At 32.5% G+C, this 19,287-nt stretch overlaps 3 protein-coding genes across 3 annotated transcripts; all 3 read right to left on the bottom strand.

Moving 5' to 3' along the window:
* Nucleotides 1–6: 6 nt before the first annotated feature.
* LOC148300388 (uncharacterized) lies at nt 7–1,114 on the bottom strand. Its single transcript, XM_088274870.1, has one exon. The coding sequence runs from the start codon at nt 1,086–1,088 to the stop codon at nt 153–155; it is 936 nt and encodes a 311-aa protein (XP_088130996.1). The 5' UTR covers nt 1,089–1,114; the 3' UTR covers nt 7–152.
* A 4,144-nt stretch (nt 1,115–5,258) lies between these two features.
* On the bottom strand, nt 5,259–6,460 carry LOC148300387 (uncharacterized). Its single transcript, XM_088274856.1, has one exon. It carries the CDS (start codon nt 6,391–6,393, stop codon nt 5,578–5,580), a length of 816 nt encoding a protein of 271 aa, XP_088130982.1. The 5' UTR covers nt 6,394–6,460; the 3' UTR covers nt 5,259–5,577.
* Nucleotides 6,461–8,435: 1,975 nt separating this feature from the next.
* On the bottom strand, nt 8,436–9,468 carry LOC148300386 (uncharacterized). The gene has a single exon (XM_088274857.1). It carries the CDS (start codon nt 9,406–9,408, stop codon nt 8,593–8,595), a length of 816 nt encoding a protein of 271 aa, XP_088130983.1. The 5' UTR covers nt 9,409–9,468; the 3' UTR covers nt 8,436–8,592.
* Between the last annotated feature and the right edge of the window lie 9,819 nt (nt 9,469–19,287).

Here is a 19,287-nt window from a genome sequence, read left to right as displayed (position 1 = left end):
TACATACAGTATTGCTATTCAAACGGTCTTATTTATCCTACTTTTTATTGAATTACGTAAAAAATATTATTTTTTAAATTTTATATAATCATAATGGTTTCAGCATTCTAAGAATAATAAATTGGTAATAATAGTACCGGTGGGATTTTTAATTACCAAGAGCGAATTTGAAGACCGGGGGTGGCAATTCCCGATAAAAGAGACGTTGAGTATCCTGGTACAAGAAGAGACCTGATCAAGGGAGAAGAATAAGCGGACACTAATGATCTTGAGTAAGGTGATACTACAGGAGCAGATAAGGTAGAAATGAGAGGAGAGGGATAGGCAGAAACCAGAGGACTGGAGTAGGCAGACAGCAGTGGGGTCGAAATAGCACCGATGGACCTCTTGCGAATCCCGTGGGCGTTCAGGACTTTAGCGGTGTAGTGAGCGTTTCTAGCATTAACCACTTCGATGGTGTCCAGAGGAACTCCCGTAGCTTTGATTACATTAGCAGGAGACTGAGGGGCGAGTGCCAGCTGTCCAGTGAGGCCAGATAAAAGAGGAGTCGAGTACGCTGACACAATGGGTGATGAATAAGAAGAAATCACTGGAGCGGAAATCAACGGGCTGGATAGTACTGGACCAGAAATCACCGAAGAAGAATAACCAGAAATAAGTGGTGTGGAGTAGGCAGACACTAATGGGGTAGATAAAGCACCAATTGATCTTTTATAGATCCCGTGAGCGTTCAGTGCTTTGGCGGTGTAGTGGACATTTCTGGCGTTGATGACATCAATAGTTTCCAGGGGTACTCCAGTAGCTTTGATCACACTGGCGGGTGACTGAGGAGCGAGTGCCAATTGAGCATTGGCAGCACCCAAAATAGGGGTAGAGTAAGCAGAGAGCACTGGTGAAGAAATTACAGGAGCAGACAGAATGGGGGCGGAAAGTCCTAGAGCAGGTGACGAGATGACATCTACACGAGACTGGTGAGATACAGCAGAGGGGGCGCCATACACTGTGGGAGCCAGCAGAGACGAGTAGACCACGGAAGGCTTGGCAGCAGCCAGCGCCAGGAGAGTGCACATCACTACCAGCTTAAACATTGTCGGTGCTGAATTACTAACTTAGACGCAAGTTCACAAGATTACCGAATTCGGCTAACTGATACTAGTTCTTCAAGCTACAGAGTATTTATACTTGTTGGCGATCACGGATTTGATATTTAAATTAATGCGCTGAAATTAATTAAATCATATTTGAAACTTATTACTTAGACTTTCATACTAAAAAATGTATAAAAAACGGAATAAAATCAACAAAATTAATGATTACTCAAATTAATAATTATTCGCAAATTTAAACAAAATTTTTGATATCTTCAATTCAATAAAAATTTGCGAAAAAGTGCTTTTTAAACAATATGATGCAATATTAACGAAACAGGCATAATGTTTCTTTTGTTCATTATAAATCATATGGATAAAAATATATCTTTTTAATGGTTGGCGCCACACCATGGCATATATAATTGGTAAGAAAACTCGACTATGTAACTGGCGTCGTAAGTGCGATTCCTGCCAGTTGCAAAATTGAATTAAAATTAATTGTTAATTGGCCATGACTGTATATTAAATTTTAACACAGATAAACATTATAGTGGAATTTCTGCTTTTAGAAGTATAAGGGGAAAAGGTATGAATTTTATAATTGACTTATTCTAGCACCATCAGATTCTTGTTACTTAGGACAAAGAAAATGTAAATGTTTTTTTTTTTTAAACGTATGTCGTCAAATATTTACTTTGCAGGCTTCCATTATAATTTATAAATAATATTAATCGAATCAAAATTTTTATTTTACCCAATTCATTTATTTTTCTGATAGCTGTTTCGCATTGTCAAATTTTCATCTTAACAAATATTGTTATTCTAGTGCTTACGTTTATTTAGAAGGTTACTGTAGACATAATATACGTAAGGTATAATATTACCCTAGACTGGTACCTGAAGCGGAGGACTGATCATCTTTCCTTCATGTGTTAATGATCAAGATAACACTGCATTTATGTGATGCAGTGTCGTATGCACCATTAGGGTGCGGATAAGGGTTTAAATTAATGAATAATATACCTTGGCGCTTCGGCGTGGGAAAATCATCCCGAGTATTTGTTTATTGCGTTAATACCTGCAGTTTGTAAATACTAATATTATATTTGTTCACTACTATTACTACCGTAATTTTTTCTATCTAATGATAATTATGATAACAACAAAATATTGATTGTTAAATTAATATTCCAAGAGGAAACACTACATAAAAATCGACTACATTGTAGAACAGAGTTACGAATAATATATTTTTTTATAATAAAAGCATTGTTAACTTTGTGGTATGGTAATATAAATAGTTTTGTATAAATGGAGGACTGTAATAATTTTACTTTAGTCTACATATGACCTGATGATGAAATAATTATTCCGAAACCGGTTGTCACGAAGTAGTGTTTTTTAAAGTGGTATTACACAAAATGATCGATGAATGATAAGGAGAGTGGTTTCAAAAATAATATATCTATTTATTTTATATTAATTTTACAATAACTATGAATTTTCCATCACAAAAATTTTTTTTCACTAATAATGTATAGTATGAAAGCATTCAAATTAATAACACGATCTAAGATTCACTTATTTTACGATCGTGAATAACCGGAACCGCGAACATGAAATTTACAAATAACAGAAGTAGGTACATTCTTTTTTAGCGGTTTAAATCTGGATTTGATATATATTAAGAAAAAAAATCTTTGCAACTTTCAGCAAAATTAAATCATATTCTCTACGCCTACATGAACAAAGGTGTACATTTTTGCAAGTTTATATATTTGTTGCATCATTCTAGAGACAGTTTTCTAATTCAATGGCGGATAACACTCGTATTTAAATGTGAGCAAGGTCGCAAAATTCATTTCCAATATACTGAACACGCGAATAAAGAGATTAAGTGAATTAAACGAGCCACATGAAGTTATCGATTTTATATTTCTCTGTAGTTAAAAAAACACACAAGCATCCTCATATGTATTATATTTGTAGACTTTTGAGGTCAGCTCTCCCCGTCCTCAAGTTGTAGGTCCTTCTATCATATACAATGTCACCTAGGCCAAGCTTTCGAATCATGTTATCTTTCTGTAGCATCCATGTATTTTTTGGTCTTCCTCTAGATGTCTTTCGAGGAAGATCCATGGCAATCGCCTGGTTTACAATATGTTCAAGTTCTCTACGTCGGGACGCGTCCGGATACATAAGACGTTTCCTCTACCTTACTATTGATGTCAGTTACATCCAGGCTTCCACGAATGTATGAGATCTTTATTTTATCTCTAAGGGAAACTCAAGCTGATCATCTAAGCATTCGCATTTCAGCAGTTTCTAGTTGCCTAGAGTATCTTAGCATCGTCAACTGTGGCCTTGATCACATTGTAAGGCATCTGAAAACCGAGACTTGTAGATGAATAGATAGATACTATGGGTTAGGAGTAAGCTTGGTGAGATTGTTGCAGGGATGTAATACCTTAATAGTTGTATAACTTAGTTTTTTAAATGTATATTTTGGTTAAAGGATCACATTTCTACCCTTTACACACCCCATAAGACATTTATTTCACCCGATTAACCGAGTAATTTCAATTCATTATGCCTTACTTTTAGATTACTTTATTCCTGTTTTAACTGCCTTCGTGATTTAATTAGCATCTGATATCAATCTGCATCAGATGATTTTTTCTTGGTGGTATTCTCATTGACATCAAGTCACATGACATTCCTATCTTTTTTTTCTATTTCGCTACATCCGAAGGTATATGACTGGTAATGAAGTAAAATGATCCCAAAATATTTCATTCTTATTTAATTCAACACTTTGTGTATATTTGGGATATACTAGGATGAATCTGCAGGGATTCTATACAAATTGTGACACGACTGTCATATTATCTAGGCCTGTAGTACTCCCAATCTATACAAATAAATATTGTTCCAATTTTTCGAGTTCCGTCTAAGAATATTTAAGATATTTTATAAAACCCACTTCTCTAGTCAATGTCATAAATGAAACCCAGGACCCATTTTATTTTAAGACATCTCATCAAAGATGAAGAAGAATATGGAAGTCTGGACATTTACGGGTTGACGACCGTCTGACGACAGGCTGTTATAAGTGGTTATATTACACATGTGTAACATTCACCAATTTTACCTATTATTGACAACCACACTACTCAAATTCTTGGATGTTCTAAATATGTATATGAATCAATTTCGAAACTTTGTTCTTGAATCAATATTTGGACACACTCAAAATGTTGTTAAACCCAGTATTTTCACTGTTTTCTCAATGTATGGAAAAATATATAAGTCAAAATAAATAACATTTTAAGAAAAACACAAATAAACATGTTTTCTCTTATTCTCTACTAACCTTCAAGGAGCTAAAAAATTACTCTCTTTCTTCAACAATAATGCTTGAAAAAAAGAATAAAAAAGCTTGAAAGCTCACATGACAGGGATACCGTGGATTATAATTGGGGAGATTGACCTGTGTATGAGTTTAGCAATATGAGTAAAATCAATCCACATTAGAAATAAAGTCTGTAATTTTTATACGTGGATTGTGGAGTAGGAATACTCCTTTATCAAAGGGAAGAAGATAATGAACAGATCATAAAATTCAATTATTTTTTTCTTGGACCATTAAAAATTTAAGTGACTTCAATCGAATAGGAAATAACGGTTTTTTAATGAATTAGTACGTGTACACGCATTATCATATAATTTTTTTATTTAAATAAGTGAAATTATTGAATGATTCATATAAAATATACTCTCCGGAATAAATTTAAGTAGTTATTTTTTGAGATCTTCAAGCAGTAATAATATCACTGTTTTAAAGTCTTACGGATATATGTTTTAAAATTATTATTGTAACTATTTGAAATCAATATCATTTTTGTATTCGGAAATATATTATATATATTTATTTACAAAAAAAAACTTATGCTCACTTCATTTTAACATTACTTTTGCTCAAAACTCTGTCATTAAGTGGGAAATATATTTTTTATCTAAAAGTAATTAATTCGAGCAATTGTTTGCATTTAATCAAAAATAAGTAATTAGTTAATATTAATTAATAATTTATGAATTACTGTACATACATCAGAAAAGTATTAAAGTGGAAAATATAATATGGATATAATAAAATAAAACAAGGAATCGATTACAATTGTATTTATTTTTTGTGAGCCTATGTTGCAACTTAACAGGAGAACAAAAACTCTTTTTCGGTCAGTCAAAACTTGACGTCGTGTTTGTCGTTTTGTCCCATATTCCAGAATTTTGAAGAATAAAAAAATGATGACTAGATACTAGTGACAGCGATTTAAGAAGGGTAGTTTTTCCAGACACCTATAGGGTGCAGTTGAGAGATGTAACTGGGATAGAGTAATCACAGCATGAAAAGATGGGCAGAAATATGGAACTGGTTATATACGGATAAAGATGTAAGACCGGCAAAACAGATTAAAGAAGAATTCTAATATATTCCATGAGCGTTCAGGGCCTTGGCGGTGTAGTGGGCGTTTCTGGCGTTGACTACATCAACGGTCTCAAGAGGAACTCCGGTAGCCTTGATCACGTCAGCGGGGGAGCCACGAGCGAGGGCCAGTTCTCCAGCGTGGTATTGAGATACCAGGGGAGCAGAATACGCAGACAGCACTGGGGCAGAGTAGGATGAGACCAATGGGGTAGAGTAAGCAGACAACGCGGGAGCAGCATAAGCAGACAGCACCGGGGAAGAGTAGGCTGATACTAATGGGGCTGAGTAGGCAGACACGATGGGAGAAGAGTGCAGAATAGCGGAGTAGGCACCGATAGACCTCTTGTGGATTCCATGAGCGTTCAGGGTCTTGGCAGTGTAGTGGGCGTTTCTGGCGTTGACAACATCGACAGTCTCGAGAGGTACTCCGGTGGCCTTAATTACGTTAGCGGGGGAGCCACGAGCGAGAGCCAGCTCTCCGGCGTGGTATTGAGATACCAGGGGAGCAGAGTAGGCAGACAGCACTGGAGCCGAGTAAGATGAGACCACAGGGGTAGAATAGGCTGATACCAAGGGGGCAGAGTAAGCAGATATGGCAGGAATGGAGTAGGCGGACACTGCTGGGGCAGAGTAGGCGGACAGCACGGGAGCGGAGTAGGCGATGGCAGGAGAAGAGTGCACATCTACACGGGACTGGTGAGACACGGCTGAAGGGATGCCGTACACTGCGGGAGCCAGCAGAGAAGAGTAAGACAAAGAAGGCTTGGCAGCAGCCAGGGCCAGGAGAGCGGACAACACCACCAGCTTGAACATTGTGGTCTGTGTTGATTTATCGACTTGGACACGAGTTCACTATATAACCGAATTCGGTTGACTGATACTTGCATTGTATTGACCAGTGTATTTATACTGATCCGCGAGTACAGGTAGTCCGGCACGAACCAATAAATCATACGGCAGTATACTTGATCTTTACGGTAATCTGGTTTAGTTATGTACTCACGCCCTGAAATCTATTCATTAGGAAGTGTAAACATGTTTTTTCTATATATATGCAGAGGTATCTTTATTACTCGTATTTACATAATGTTTTATTTTTATTTTTATGAGTACATGTTAAATGTGATTGTTTAAACATATACCTCCATATAAAGACCCTATGAAAAATGTGAATCAAACCAAGTGTCATTAAAGGTCTTCAGAAATAGTAATATTAAAATAAATTAATATTTTACTAAGTTAAATTTATAAGAAAATATTTTTAGATTAGCTAACATTGGACGTACTCACGCTTAGTACCTGTTTATCTTTTAAAATTTAACAGGTGAAAAGGATTTGACGTATTAATTATCAAACAATAATAATTATGCGCAATGCTGCGCAATGATCAATAAAAGCAACATTTAGGAGTTTTTTTCCCGTTTTTTAAATCACATTTTCGTATGGTGTACGGAGTGCGTGGAAGTTTTTGGTATTGTAAGGGAAAAGTAATTAACTATAACCTAACTATGAGTATATCAATGTTTTAGAATTAGTACATAAACCCTGATGATGACAAGGTTCTTGTCAAAACCGGTTGGAAAAAGTATACCAATAAAAAGTGGTTAAAACAAAGTTGTCTTATTTATTAAAGCTTAATAATAATTATCATAAATTTCTTTAAATATCTGATTTTGAGATATAATAGTCTAAACATTATTGTGCTAATCAAAGTTCAATTGTTAACTTTATTATATTAAAGACTCAAATTCTCAAATATTCATGTCGCTGAAATTTATGTAGTTTTCAAATAAATCGTTATATAATTAGTTAAATGACCAGCCGAGGTACTCAGTGCGCAATCAGCACCGGATCTAGCACTCTATCACTGACTGAAAAGAAAGCAATTTGATTTTTGAATTGATTTGAAGTTATTTGATTGAATTTGTTTTTAAAGAATTAGTGTATTTACACAAATATTTCAATTTCATACTATTTCTGTGAGCCTAAGAAGCTCATTATTAGAAATAGGTATCAGGTTGCGGTAGAGGGATTCGAACCGAGAAACTCTGACTTAAGAGTCTGCGACACTAACCACGGGACCACAACCCGACACAATACGAGCATATTATTCTCTCTCTCTCTCTCTCTCTCTCTCTCTCTCTCTTGTAAGCTAGTGCCTAGAACTCAGTGGCAAAACGACCTTTTAAACGTCCGACACCAAATAAAATGTAAATGTTTTAATAAAAATATATTATTTTTAACTTTTAATAAAAAAAATATTAATGGATTTATGATCATCTCTCATTCCATCTCTAGTCGATCAATTATGAAATGTTATAACATATGTAAGAACTATATGAATTTCTGAAGAAAAAAAATACTGTAGAGAGTAGAAGGTAATAATGTCAAATTTTAATAACAAACCTCATTATCTTAAGGAAACATTTTTATTTTTAAATGAATAATGGACCAGGTATCCATTTGAACACCTACCATTTAAACTGTCTCTTTCATATAAACATATAATTTTTGTAGTTATACGGATTTTTTTATTATTATAATAAACCAATTTTTTTCTTAATTTGATTTTTTGTCATTTATAGTATACATATAAATTTACTCACTAAAATTAGGCGCGTATCAAAGTAAATATTAAGAAAACACCTTTTATATACGTATATTTACGTAGATTAAATTATTTAGCTTTTGTCAATCGTAGCCGACGAATCCCGTCTTTTAGCTATTTAAAGTATTGTGAGATAATCCTTTTAAAATGTCATCGTAAAAATATTACGATAAAGATAGGTGAATTAATATTGCAAGTATACGAGTACATATAATGTTATATCAGGGAATGTGTACTTAATAAAAGATTTTTTTAGATAAATTATTTTATTCTTATGAGCCTGGGATATATATTCAAAAACTCATTACATTGATCAGCCAAAACTTGAAATCGTTGAAAAGTCGATATATTCCGCAAAATGGAGTCTTGTGTCTGGAGCCAATGACAGGGTGAATGTGCTCGATTTACCAAGCGTGGACATTGTAAGCAGGAGCGGCGTGCCCGGACACGACGGAAGTCGAGTAGGCGGACACCGAGGGGGCGGCATAAGCGGACACCACCGGGGAGGAATAGGCGGACAGTACTGGGGTGGAGTAGGCAGACACAGCAGGGGCGGAGTAGGCAGACACCAAGGGGGCAGAGTAGGCAGAAACCACGGGGGCAGAGTAGGCAGAAACCACGGGGGCGGAGTAAGCGGACACTACTGGAGCGGAATAAGTAGACACAACGGGAGATGAGTGAACATCAACGCGGGACTGGTGAGATACGGCGGATGGAGCTAGCACGGAGGAGTAGGCAGCGATGGACCTCTTGTGGATTCCGTGAGCGTTCAAAGCCTTAGCGGTGTAGTGGGCGTTTCTAGCGTTGACAACATCGACAGTCTCCAGGGGAACTCCGGTAGCCTTGATCACGTCAGCGGGGGAGCCACGAGCGAGAGCCAGCTCTCCGGCGTGGTATTGAGATACCAGGGGAGCAGAGTACGCAGACAGCACTGGGGCAGAGTAGGATGAGACCACAGGGGTAGAGTAAGCTGACACCAAGGGGGCAGAGTAAGCAGATACGGCAGGAACTGAATAGGCGGACACTGCTGGGGCAGAGTAGGTGGACAGCACGGGAGCGGAGTAGGCGATGGCAGGAGACGAGTGCACATCTACGCGGGACTGGTGAGACACGGCCGAGGGGGCGCCATACACGGCAGGAGCCAGGAGAGAAGAGTAAGTTACGGAAGGCTTGGCAGCAGCCAGGGCCAGGAAAGCGGACAACACCACCAGCTTGAACATTGTGGTCTGTGTTGATTTATCGACTTGGACACGAGTTCACTATATTACCGAATTCGGTTGACTGATACTTGCATTGTGCAAAGCGGTGTATTTATACTAGCCGGCTAGTGCAGGTTGTCAAGCTCGAAACGATAAATTAGACGTCACTTGAACTTTATTTTTATCAAGGAGCCCCAGCCTAAATGTATTTCTGTTATGAAATAGATATCTCGATATATTTACTTCCTTCTTTGCTTATAAATCTTATACTCCAAAACGTTGTTTGCTGTTTTCCAGTCGTTTTACTTAGTACTTTGCGATCTTTGCTCGCAATGAAAATACAAATGTAGCATTTGAATATTTTTAAATATTCACTTTTATTTATTGAACTGAGTTTGTTATATTTTATCTAAAAAAACTCGTAAAATTAGTCACTGGAAAGTTGTACGAGATTTTTTAGATAAAATATAACATGTAATGTATGATCAACACAAGCTTGTATGAATACGATGTAACTTTAGCCATTGCTACTAGTCTCCTGTTATGTTTCGTTTTCCTTTAACAGCACATCTTTCAGCTTGGCTTCCTCCGCTCAAATCTGTATCCCATGAATGGAATATATTCTACTCCTGTATTTATGGATCTGGTACGCCGGATTGATCAATGATATTAATCAGAAAGTTAACAAATATGTTAAAACTACATCGATGCGATGTAATGCTCTGTACGGAGTCACAAATATTTTTTTGTTAAAGTTTATGAAATGAGTAAACCCCTTTAACTTTTATGTAAAAGAAAAAAAAAATTATGACTATTTTTTTAAATATATGTGTATTATTTATTCTTCTTAATTCGAGATCATAATATTAATTTATAAGAATTTATTTGATATACAACATTTTCTGGTGATATGGATTATGTTAATTTTAATATTAACATTTTTTAAATACCGTGTACAAACCTTCTGTATAATTATTTTGTCAGTACGAAATATATAGATAGAAAAAAAAAAACAAAATAAAGGGTTCTTCTGAGTGTTATATAAAAAAGGGTTTTTAATCAGTGCAAATTGAAACAATCTTTTTATTTCTATGTCATTATTGATTTTAGAATATGATCATCTTTATAACCATGTACCTACATAAATAAATTACCTTAATAAAATATAATTATAAAACCGGACCAAGTTCTCTTAAGTGAGCAAAAAATACTGTAACCGAATGATAAATAAAACAGCTATTGTAGTGTAGTAGGTACATTATTTTAATAAGTGTCAAACCAGTTTCCTTCCCCATACAACAAATATAAAATCATGTACAAACCTACTAATGTAGGCGAGAGGTTTGATTGTTAAACTTGTAGGTGCCACCATATCGGCTATCTCTTCCAGTGACGTGTGTTGTAATATTCATTAGGCAAAGAAAATTAATTCGATGTTAAATAGAAATCTTGTACACCCAGGAAACGCAAACCTGTTTGTGAAATACATTCGAAAGAGGGATAAACTTGAAATAGGAAATCAAGTTCCAACAGGACATGGAGATACTTATATGTATTTAAATTATCTTTCGTACGCAAACTATGTTTTGTTTTAAACCCATAAAGAAGTCAAATTGATAGAAATTAACCATGAAAATTATGAGGATATTATATTAAAAAGGAGAATGAAATGCGAAAATTTTAGCGATGTTCAAAAAATAAATAAATATTTATAAAAACGTAAATACAAAATTATTATGAAGGAATCCGTTTTGCGAAAATGGTAATGCTGAATATTGTCGAAATTCATACTCGATTATATTATTTTTTTAAAGATGGCTTAAAATTGGTTGTTAACTTTCACGGATTATTTTAAACTGTCATATATTCCACAATATTTCGTAAAATTAAAAATATTTTTTGATTGCTGAGGGTTTTTTTCTTAACCCTTCGTTGACATAATACTCACAGTAAAATATTTTACGCCTTTAATTATCCATGAGTATGTCGGTAAAATATTTAAATAATAATAATAATATGTTCCATGTATCAATTTCACTTGTAAAATATAATGTTATTTTCTTCTATTAAATACAGTATTATTTAAATATAACTTTATGTTTTTTTAAACTTAATTTAAAACACCTTAAGCTAAGCGCCCTTTATGTTTTATATTTTACTTAAATGGAGCAAAACATTTTACTAAAATCATTATTTGTCAACAAAAAAATTACACTTATAAAATATTTTTCAGATTCTGAATTAATTTCAATTGATGATTCTATGTTTATATTTAAAATACAGTAATATGTATTTCGGCAAAGATACTCATAGATAAGTTACTTTTAAAAATATGGTATTACTAATAACGTAATTAAGATTTTTATTTGAGATAATGATCTGAAATTTTGCATAATTTATTAGTACGCCACTGGCATCGATCCATTTAGATTAAATTAAGCATGATCTTTTTTTCATCCATATCCATCAACTTGTTTGCTAATATTCGAGGTTAACTTCTGATATGTAGCCATTCTTTTTTAACCTCCAAAATTATCACATTATCTTCTAAGTTTCTGTATAGAACAAAACAAAGCACGGTTAGTGAAAACTAGTTTAATTGGAATCTATTAAAAATTAGTTAACAAAGTAACCAGTAGTAAGACCAGTTTTTAATATTGCGTTTTTTGAAAAAAAAATACAATATTTTGAGACACAGTCTACTTTCATTTCCGTAAATTTTGGAGATACCTTTTTTTCCGAAGAAATAAAAGCATGAGAATTAGTTAATTTTGAAAATAGTTAAAAGAAGCTTTTTTATATATTGTTGAAATAAATACAAGTAACCTCGTTACTTTTCTGAGCATTTTTTACACAAACTTTAAGAGTCTTTTTCAGACACACAACGTTTCTTTATTTAACAAATAGAAAAAACTTCTCCTTTTGAACGTATTATATTAGGTCTCTCTGAGTCGACTATCACTTAAGAGTAATTGTCCTTGTCTTGGGCAACTCTAAACAGCACCTTGACGGTTCTGATCCCCGTCCAATCTCTTATATTTCGGAGCCAGGAGATCTGTCTTCTGCTCACTTCTTGTCAACCTTCTCTTTTGCCTTTTATGATTAGGTGCAATAGTTCGTACTTCTCTCCTCTAAGACCATGCCTTAGATAAGACGCATTCTGGACTTTGATATCAGTCAACAACTGTCTTCCTACTTTTGCACTTTGAAGCTCATTCACGTTGCTGACCATATCGGTCCATGGAATGCTTAGCATTCTACGATGAAGCCACCTTTTGAATGCCTCTCAATTAGATAACTATCAACGACCATTAACCAATTGTTCATAGTGGCGGTCATGACTGTCCACGATCTACTTTCTCTACGTTATTTTTTTCTTGGTAGCTTCCTTAGATCCTTCCTCGTTAGTACCATGGAGTGCTTCTTGATGAGCTCTTTTATAGGATAAGATTTCTTTAATCGATATCAAACACAAAAACATTGGGTTTCAATCTATTCGCAGGTGATGCTTGTATTCTTCGTGACTTTAGAGCAGTATAGAACAAATACTTAGTGAAGACCTTTTCATAATTAAAAATCACTAACTAGTCCATAGGGTGCAGCATAGTGTTGTATAAAAGATAAGAAACCCGAAATTTGAGTGAGCGAGGACTCGTATCTCAAAAAAAAAACTCGTAAGTCAAGGTACCACTTTATAATTTACTGATTCATTATTTTTTTTTAATAATGTTACATTAAGCAGTGGGATATTTTCGGTATTTATTTTAGTATAAAAAGTAAAGATAAATTTTTAAATAAGCGATGTGCGTTATCCGTAAAATATTTCGTGTATCCTTGACATTGAACATGAAATTAGTTTTTAAATTTTTTTCAATATATATAAATAATTTACTGACCTTTAAACGTTGATTAAAGGAATATCAAATTAGCATAACGAGCGTTGTAAAAAATAAAATACGTAATTGGTTTATTGCCATCTCGTCCTTAATATATATTCATTCAATCTGTATAAGAATACATAGTGTGATTTTTTTTACAAAATAGTATTAGCCATATATTTGAAATGCTAATTTTGTAATATAAGTATGTAAGTTTACTTCATTCAAAAAAGTACATTGACATGAATGATTTAAACATTTTGAATATTCATGAGATGGAATAGTTTAAATATATATGAAAACGCAGTTTATGGCTACATATTTATATGTTTATTTTTAGTTATTAAAACTTTTTTTTAAATACACATTTAAAAAAATTAACATTTTGTAAAGGGCAGCTTTTTAAACGAATTATTTACAATTATGCACATTTCGTTTTTCAAATTAGTCAAAAAGTTTTTTCAAGTAGGATTTTAAAGACAGAGTGGTGTAGCGTTCTATCCTATCTGCCTACCTCTGCAAAGTTGCTATGAGATGCTGGTTAGTGGCAGAGAAAGACCGAAGAACACTTGGCGTGATTTATGTAAAATACTTGAAAGTGGTCAGGTTTAGTTTTTCATAATACTCATAATTGTCAGATACATAGGAACATGTGTATGAGAAAATGCCTTTGCACCTCTTTAGGTGAAGTATGTTTGTTTGAAAAGACAGAATGATTTGACATTCTCTCAGCCTACCCCTGCAAGAAACGGCGTGATTGTTAGTTAGTTAATTAAACCCATAGGTAATTGCTGAGTTTTGCTGGGATAGACTAACGTATTCTTAAACGTATTTTTTTCCTTGTACATAGTTAAATTTTCAACAATGTTTTAAGTAATGACAAATGAAGGAAATTTGAATAAATTGGAAATAAAACAAAATAAAGCGATATGAGAATATTGCTAAAAAACATTATAAAATAATATAGAAAAATTAGAGAGGAACTCAACCGGTTATCTATAAAAAAGTTACTAAAATCAAATATACTGATCTTTATTTATAAATTTTTAAACGATAAATTACCCAAATATTTTAAAGATAAAATAGTGTTAAACAAAATTTGTCATGAATATAAGGATAAAATAAGATATTATTGTTGAAAAAAAAACGAGTCACAAAATTGTTTAATGTATAAGGGTTTGAAAATGTATGAGATGCCTGAATGTATGAAGAATGAAGAGTCTGGAAGAATTGAAAAATAAATGTTTTGTTTACTGAAAAAAGATTTAAATATATAATTATATATATTATGTAAATTAAGGGTAAATAATAGTTTTTTTAGTGTAATATAAGCTAATTAAAGAAGTAAATACAAATAAAAATCTCTAATGGGTAAAGTTGTTTCTTAAACTTAACGTATTTATACTCGAATCATAAACCGTGGGTAATTAGTTAATATTGTAGAATGTCAGTATCGGATTGATAGTTGGTATTTTATTTCATACAGCTTCTATTCTAGTGTATGTATAATATATGCATATGTGTATAAGTGTAGTAAGTACACAGAAAAGTGAGGCTATTATGTTACACGCATCTAGATGTTTCCGGCTCACGATAATTACTCTGAGCGACTTTGCCGAAAATAACCTTGATTTTCTATCAGCTAGTGTAAATAGCCTAAAGGTGACTTAACGAAGAAAATTCTCTGTAATTGCCAACCATACTAAATAATAATTACAATTATTTATTAGATTGCTTAAATCATCTCGGAGGCGAGCTGATTTTTTCATTTCGACAAGTGATGATTATTTCGTTTAACTAACTCGTTATTACATTGTATTTAAATAGTACAATATTTTTTTTTAAATTATTCTTTATTGATACTTAATCTGCTTCTTACAAGATTACTTAAACTGAATAATTTTTTGCAGCATATTAAATTGAAAAAAGAAATATTGAAAAAAGAATTATGTGTGTTTTTATTATTTTCCAAAATACTTCAATTTCTTACTATTTCTGTGAGCATAAACGACTCATTATTAGAAACAGGCATCAAATTGTGGTAGAGTGGATTTGAACTCTGACTCAATTGTCCGCGATACTAACCACGGGATCACAATCCGGCACAAGAAATATAGTTTTAGTAAAATTATTTTTTAATCCTTTTTTGCCATCTCCATAGTGTAGTAGTCTGCGTGTTTGTTTTTCATACTTTAGATCTCGCGATCGATTCCCAGAGGGGTAAAAATAAATATATTATTTCATTGCAAAGACAGAGTTTGTGAGGCTTTCTATTTTCTCTGCCTACTCCTACGGAGAAGCGGCGTGATAAATACTAGTTAGTTTTTTTTTACATTTCTTCTGTGAGCAATATTTTGTCGATTAAAACGAAAATCACAAATAAATTATGCATACAAATGAGGCATTCATGTTGCGTTTTATTTACGCAAGTTTTTCTATATTTTTTCGTTGATAAAAGGGTAAATTGCTCACATTATTATTTTTAATTTATTTTTATGACGTATTAAATATTATGTTGTCATCTACTAATAGTAAGATAAAATTCTTTATTATATTCTGTTACTACTTAAAAAACAGATAATCGTTAGATACGAATTAAATAATAAGCGAGGAATATAATAGATGTCGCTACGAGCTAAATACTGCGAGCTTTTAAGGCTTTATAGAACCTTCGAATATCAACCATAGGTGGCACTGCTCAATAATATTTGATAAATTCAACTTAAATATGTATGCTTGTAAGTTGGTAAGTTTACCGGTAATAATGGAAAGGTTATAATTTTTAAATCTTTAATAAATATGACAATTTAAAGTATCCACGTTTTTATTTTGTTTATATCTTGAATGGGTTAAATAGCATGGAATGAATATCTGATAAAGGATATTTATAAGGGTATTCAGGGTTGCATACTCGTTCTGGTATAGCAACCCGCACTCCCTAAATCTTCTTCACGTATGAATTCGGTATATAATTTTTATTCAAGATTGATTTCACATTCATTCTGCTCATTTTATGTAAACTAGCTACAACCGGCCGCGCGTTGCTATTAATTTTGATTTAATAAAATTTATGAGACTTTCCATTGGTAATTTTAAAATTTAAGTGACTCACAATTTCACAACCTTCTCAACCTTTTCAACCTTTTTAGTAAAAACATGACATTTTAATTAAAGTATTTAATTTGAATAAATGTCATGTTTGACAGAACATACCTCTGTGCAAAACTGAACTCTTAAAGAAATACATGAGTAGTTAATGATTAAATGTAGCTTAAGTAAGCAAAAAAATTAATGTAATGAAAGTAAAATACATCCTTATGACGACATTGATGACATAATCAAGCTCTGAAGACATAAAACATTAATTCGTTAACACAAAAACACTCTTGGCATCGTGTTTGTTTATTTTAAAATAAATGAGAAGAAGTAAGACTTTCACCCTAAAGCATTTCCGTTCACGTAATATGGAATGCAAATTTTCCTAAGTGTTATTTACTGTCAGTTTTTATTCGACATTGTCCATTGTAAAACTTCTACTATTTATTTTTAAACTATTTTTTTAGTTTCTAAACTTACGAAGTAGGATGCAATACAGTAAATAATAAAGTTAATTTTTAATGTATTTTATTATTATCCTGTCCAGGATCATTGTCAAAGATAAGCAGAGAAGATGGAGGGCCACAAGTGTCAATCGGGACATAAACTCGTAGCTTCCTCATCATCCATACATCAAGTCATTCGGTCACATAAGCTTTTGAGAAAACCAGATATTAGAATCTTATTAATATTAGACTTCATTGGCTGTACTCGTTCTGTTCTCACATCTACATTTACCAACACATGTCTTTAGTCATTATCCATTTGTTCCACCTTAAAAAACCTTTCTCAATGTTTTCAATAATATCAAATTGAACCTTACATTATTATTCAATATCATTATTTTTTTTTAATATCACACATCGGTTATTACAAATATTTATCTAAAGGATCACATATGTATAACAGGCATTCAGTATGCTTCCTTCTTCATTTTATAATTCTACATTTCGTTTCCATACATCGGTGTTGCTAGTACCTACTGCTATTTAGCTTCCATGGAGATTTAAAAAATAAAAGACATGTTTTGTATTTTAATTAAAATAGATAACCGCGCCATGCTAAGGCAACTGATATAGTTAATGTGACAGGCACCGTGGCCGTAGTTCGGTAGACGTTCGACTGCAAAACTGGCGTCGCGGGTTCGATTCAAGAAAGCAAGTGGAAAATAAATTCAAGAAAGATATATATTCAATTTGTCTGGGTATTTGTGATGTATTTTTCACATTTAACTTGAATTTGTATGTATGCCATCAAATATATTCCGATCCTATCTAAATCTACAACTTTGACATTCACGTAATTAACGATCGAGTTAAAACCGCTTCAATCCCTATGCACTTTTTCTACGCGGACAGGGATCAAATAATAATAATAAAAGTCATAGCTCCCTTTAACAATATACGAGTTTTACGGATATTTTGATTATTTAGATTTTTACGCCAATGCCAACGGTTTCGATGCATGTATGTTTTTTGACGCATAAACGTGACCTTAGTGACAACCAAATGATGTTATAAAAACATATTCGGACTTTCGCAACGTTCCGATCATCGTCCATTCATCGAAGATGGCCGTGGTGTTTTCCAGTTGTTTGTTCTCTGTTGCAAAACAATGTCTCGTTCACGAAACCTTCACCTCAATATTGTCATAATCCTGATAAACCCAGAGCATTAAAATGCAAAACCCAATACTATACTTTGCCACAGTCAACTCTAATCAGATATTATGCGTAATGAGTAGTATACTTCGTGAATAGTTGCGAAATGGTGAATAACGAACAACCTTTTATTATTCAATTAAATTAATCATTAATATCAATATTACCACTTAAGTTTTTCTAATTAAAAAAAAAAAAATTAATCAAGTTTAATAAAGTATGGTACCATATTAAACATTCAAAAAAAGGGGAACAAATATATTTATGCGGTATATATATAAATATATTTAAATATAAATGTATATATATATATATATATATATATATATATATATATATATATATATATATATATATATATATATATATATATATATATATATATACATATATAAATATATATATATATATATATATATATATATATATATATATATATATATATATATATATATATTATATATATATATATATATATATATATATATATATATATATATATATATATATATATTTATATATATATATATATATATATATATATATATATATATATATATATATATATATATATATACATAAATTTATATACATTTATATATATATATATATATATATATATATATATATATTTATATATATATATATATATATATATATATATATATATATATATATATATATATATATATATATATATATATAATAACAATATTAAATTTTGTCACTATTCCAACAATTCAGGATGGACTTTGAATGAATTATTACATGAACTATTCAATTAAAGATTGATTTACGTGTAGATAAAACGTGAATTTTCTTTACAAATTAATAGGTATCAAGTTTCGTGCCACCGTGTGTTCAAGTTTACATTAACATCAAATCCATCTATTTAGATGGTGCATTGCTAAGTAGCTAAGTAGCTGAAACTGGCCCAAAAGGAGGAAGCTGGGCCACTTTTACTTTGGTCACGGAAAGGAAAGAGCTAATAAAAGTCCGCGTCATGTTTTTGCAATTATTACCGATATGAAAGTACGTGTGCATGTATTGATTATTTGGCGAGTTGTATAATAGTGGTTGATGCAACAAGCTCGGTACAATCGACACGGTAAGTGTCATATTATGTGCTTGCAAAACCATCACCTTGCAGGAGTGACCGATGCATTGTTGTCGAGTGATATATTTGTATTTGCACCACAACATTTTGAGTGTGTCCAAATACTTGTTCACAAATCTGGATTATCTCCAATTATAGGAGTTATTTTT

The sequence above is a fragment of the Brachycentrus maculatus genome, unplaced genomic scaffold (assembly GCF_059751285.1).
Source record: "Brachycentrus maculatus isolate JH-2025_06_01 unplaced genomic scaffold, ASM5975128v1 h1tg000728l, whole genome shotgun sequence".
In the NCBI taxonomy this organism is placed as follows: domain Eukaryota; kingdom Metazoa; phylum Arthropoda; class Insecta; order Trichoptera; family Brachycentridae; genus Brachycentrus; species Brachycentrus maculatus.
The sequence above is the reverse complement of the archived record's forward strand: the minus strand, read 5'-3'. Positions and strand labels throughout refer to the sequence as shown.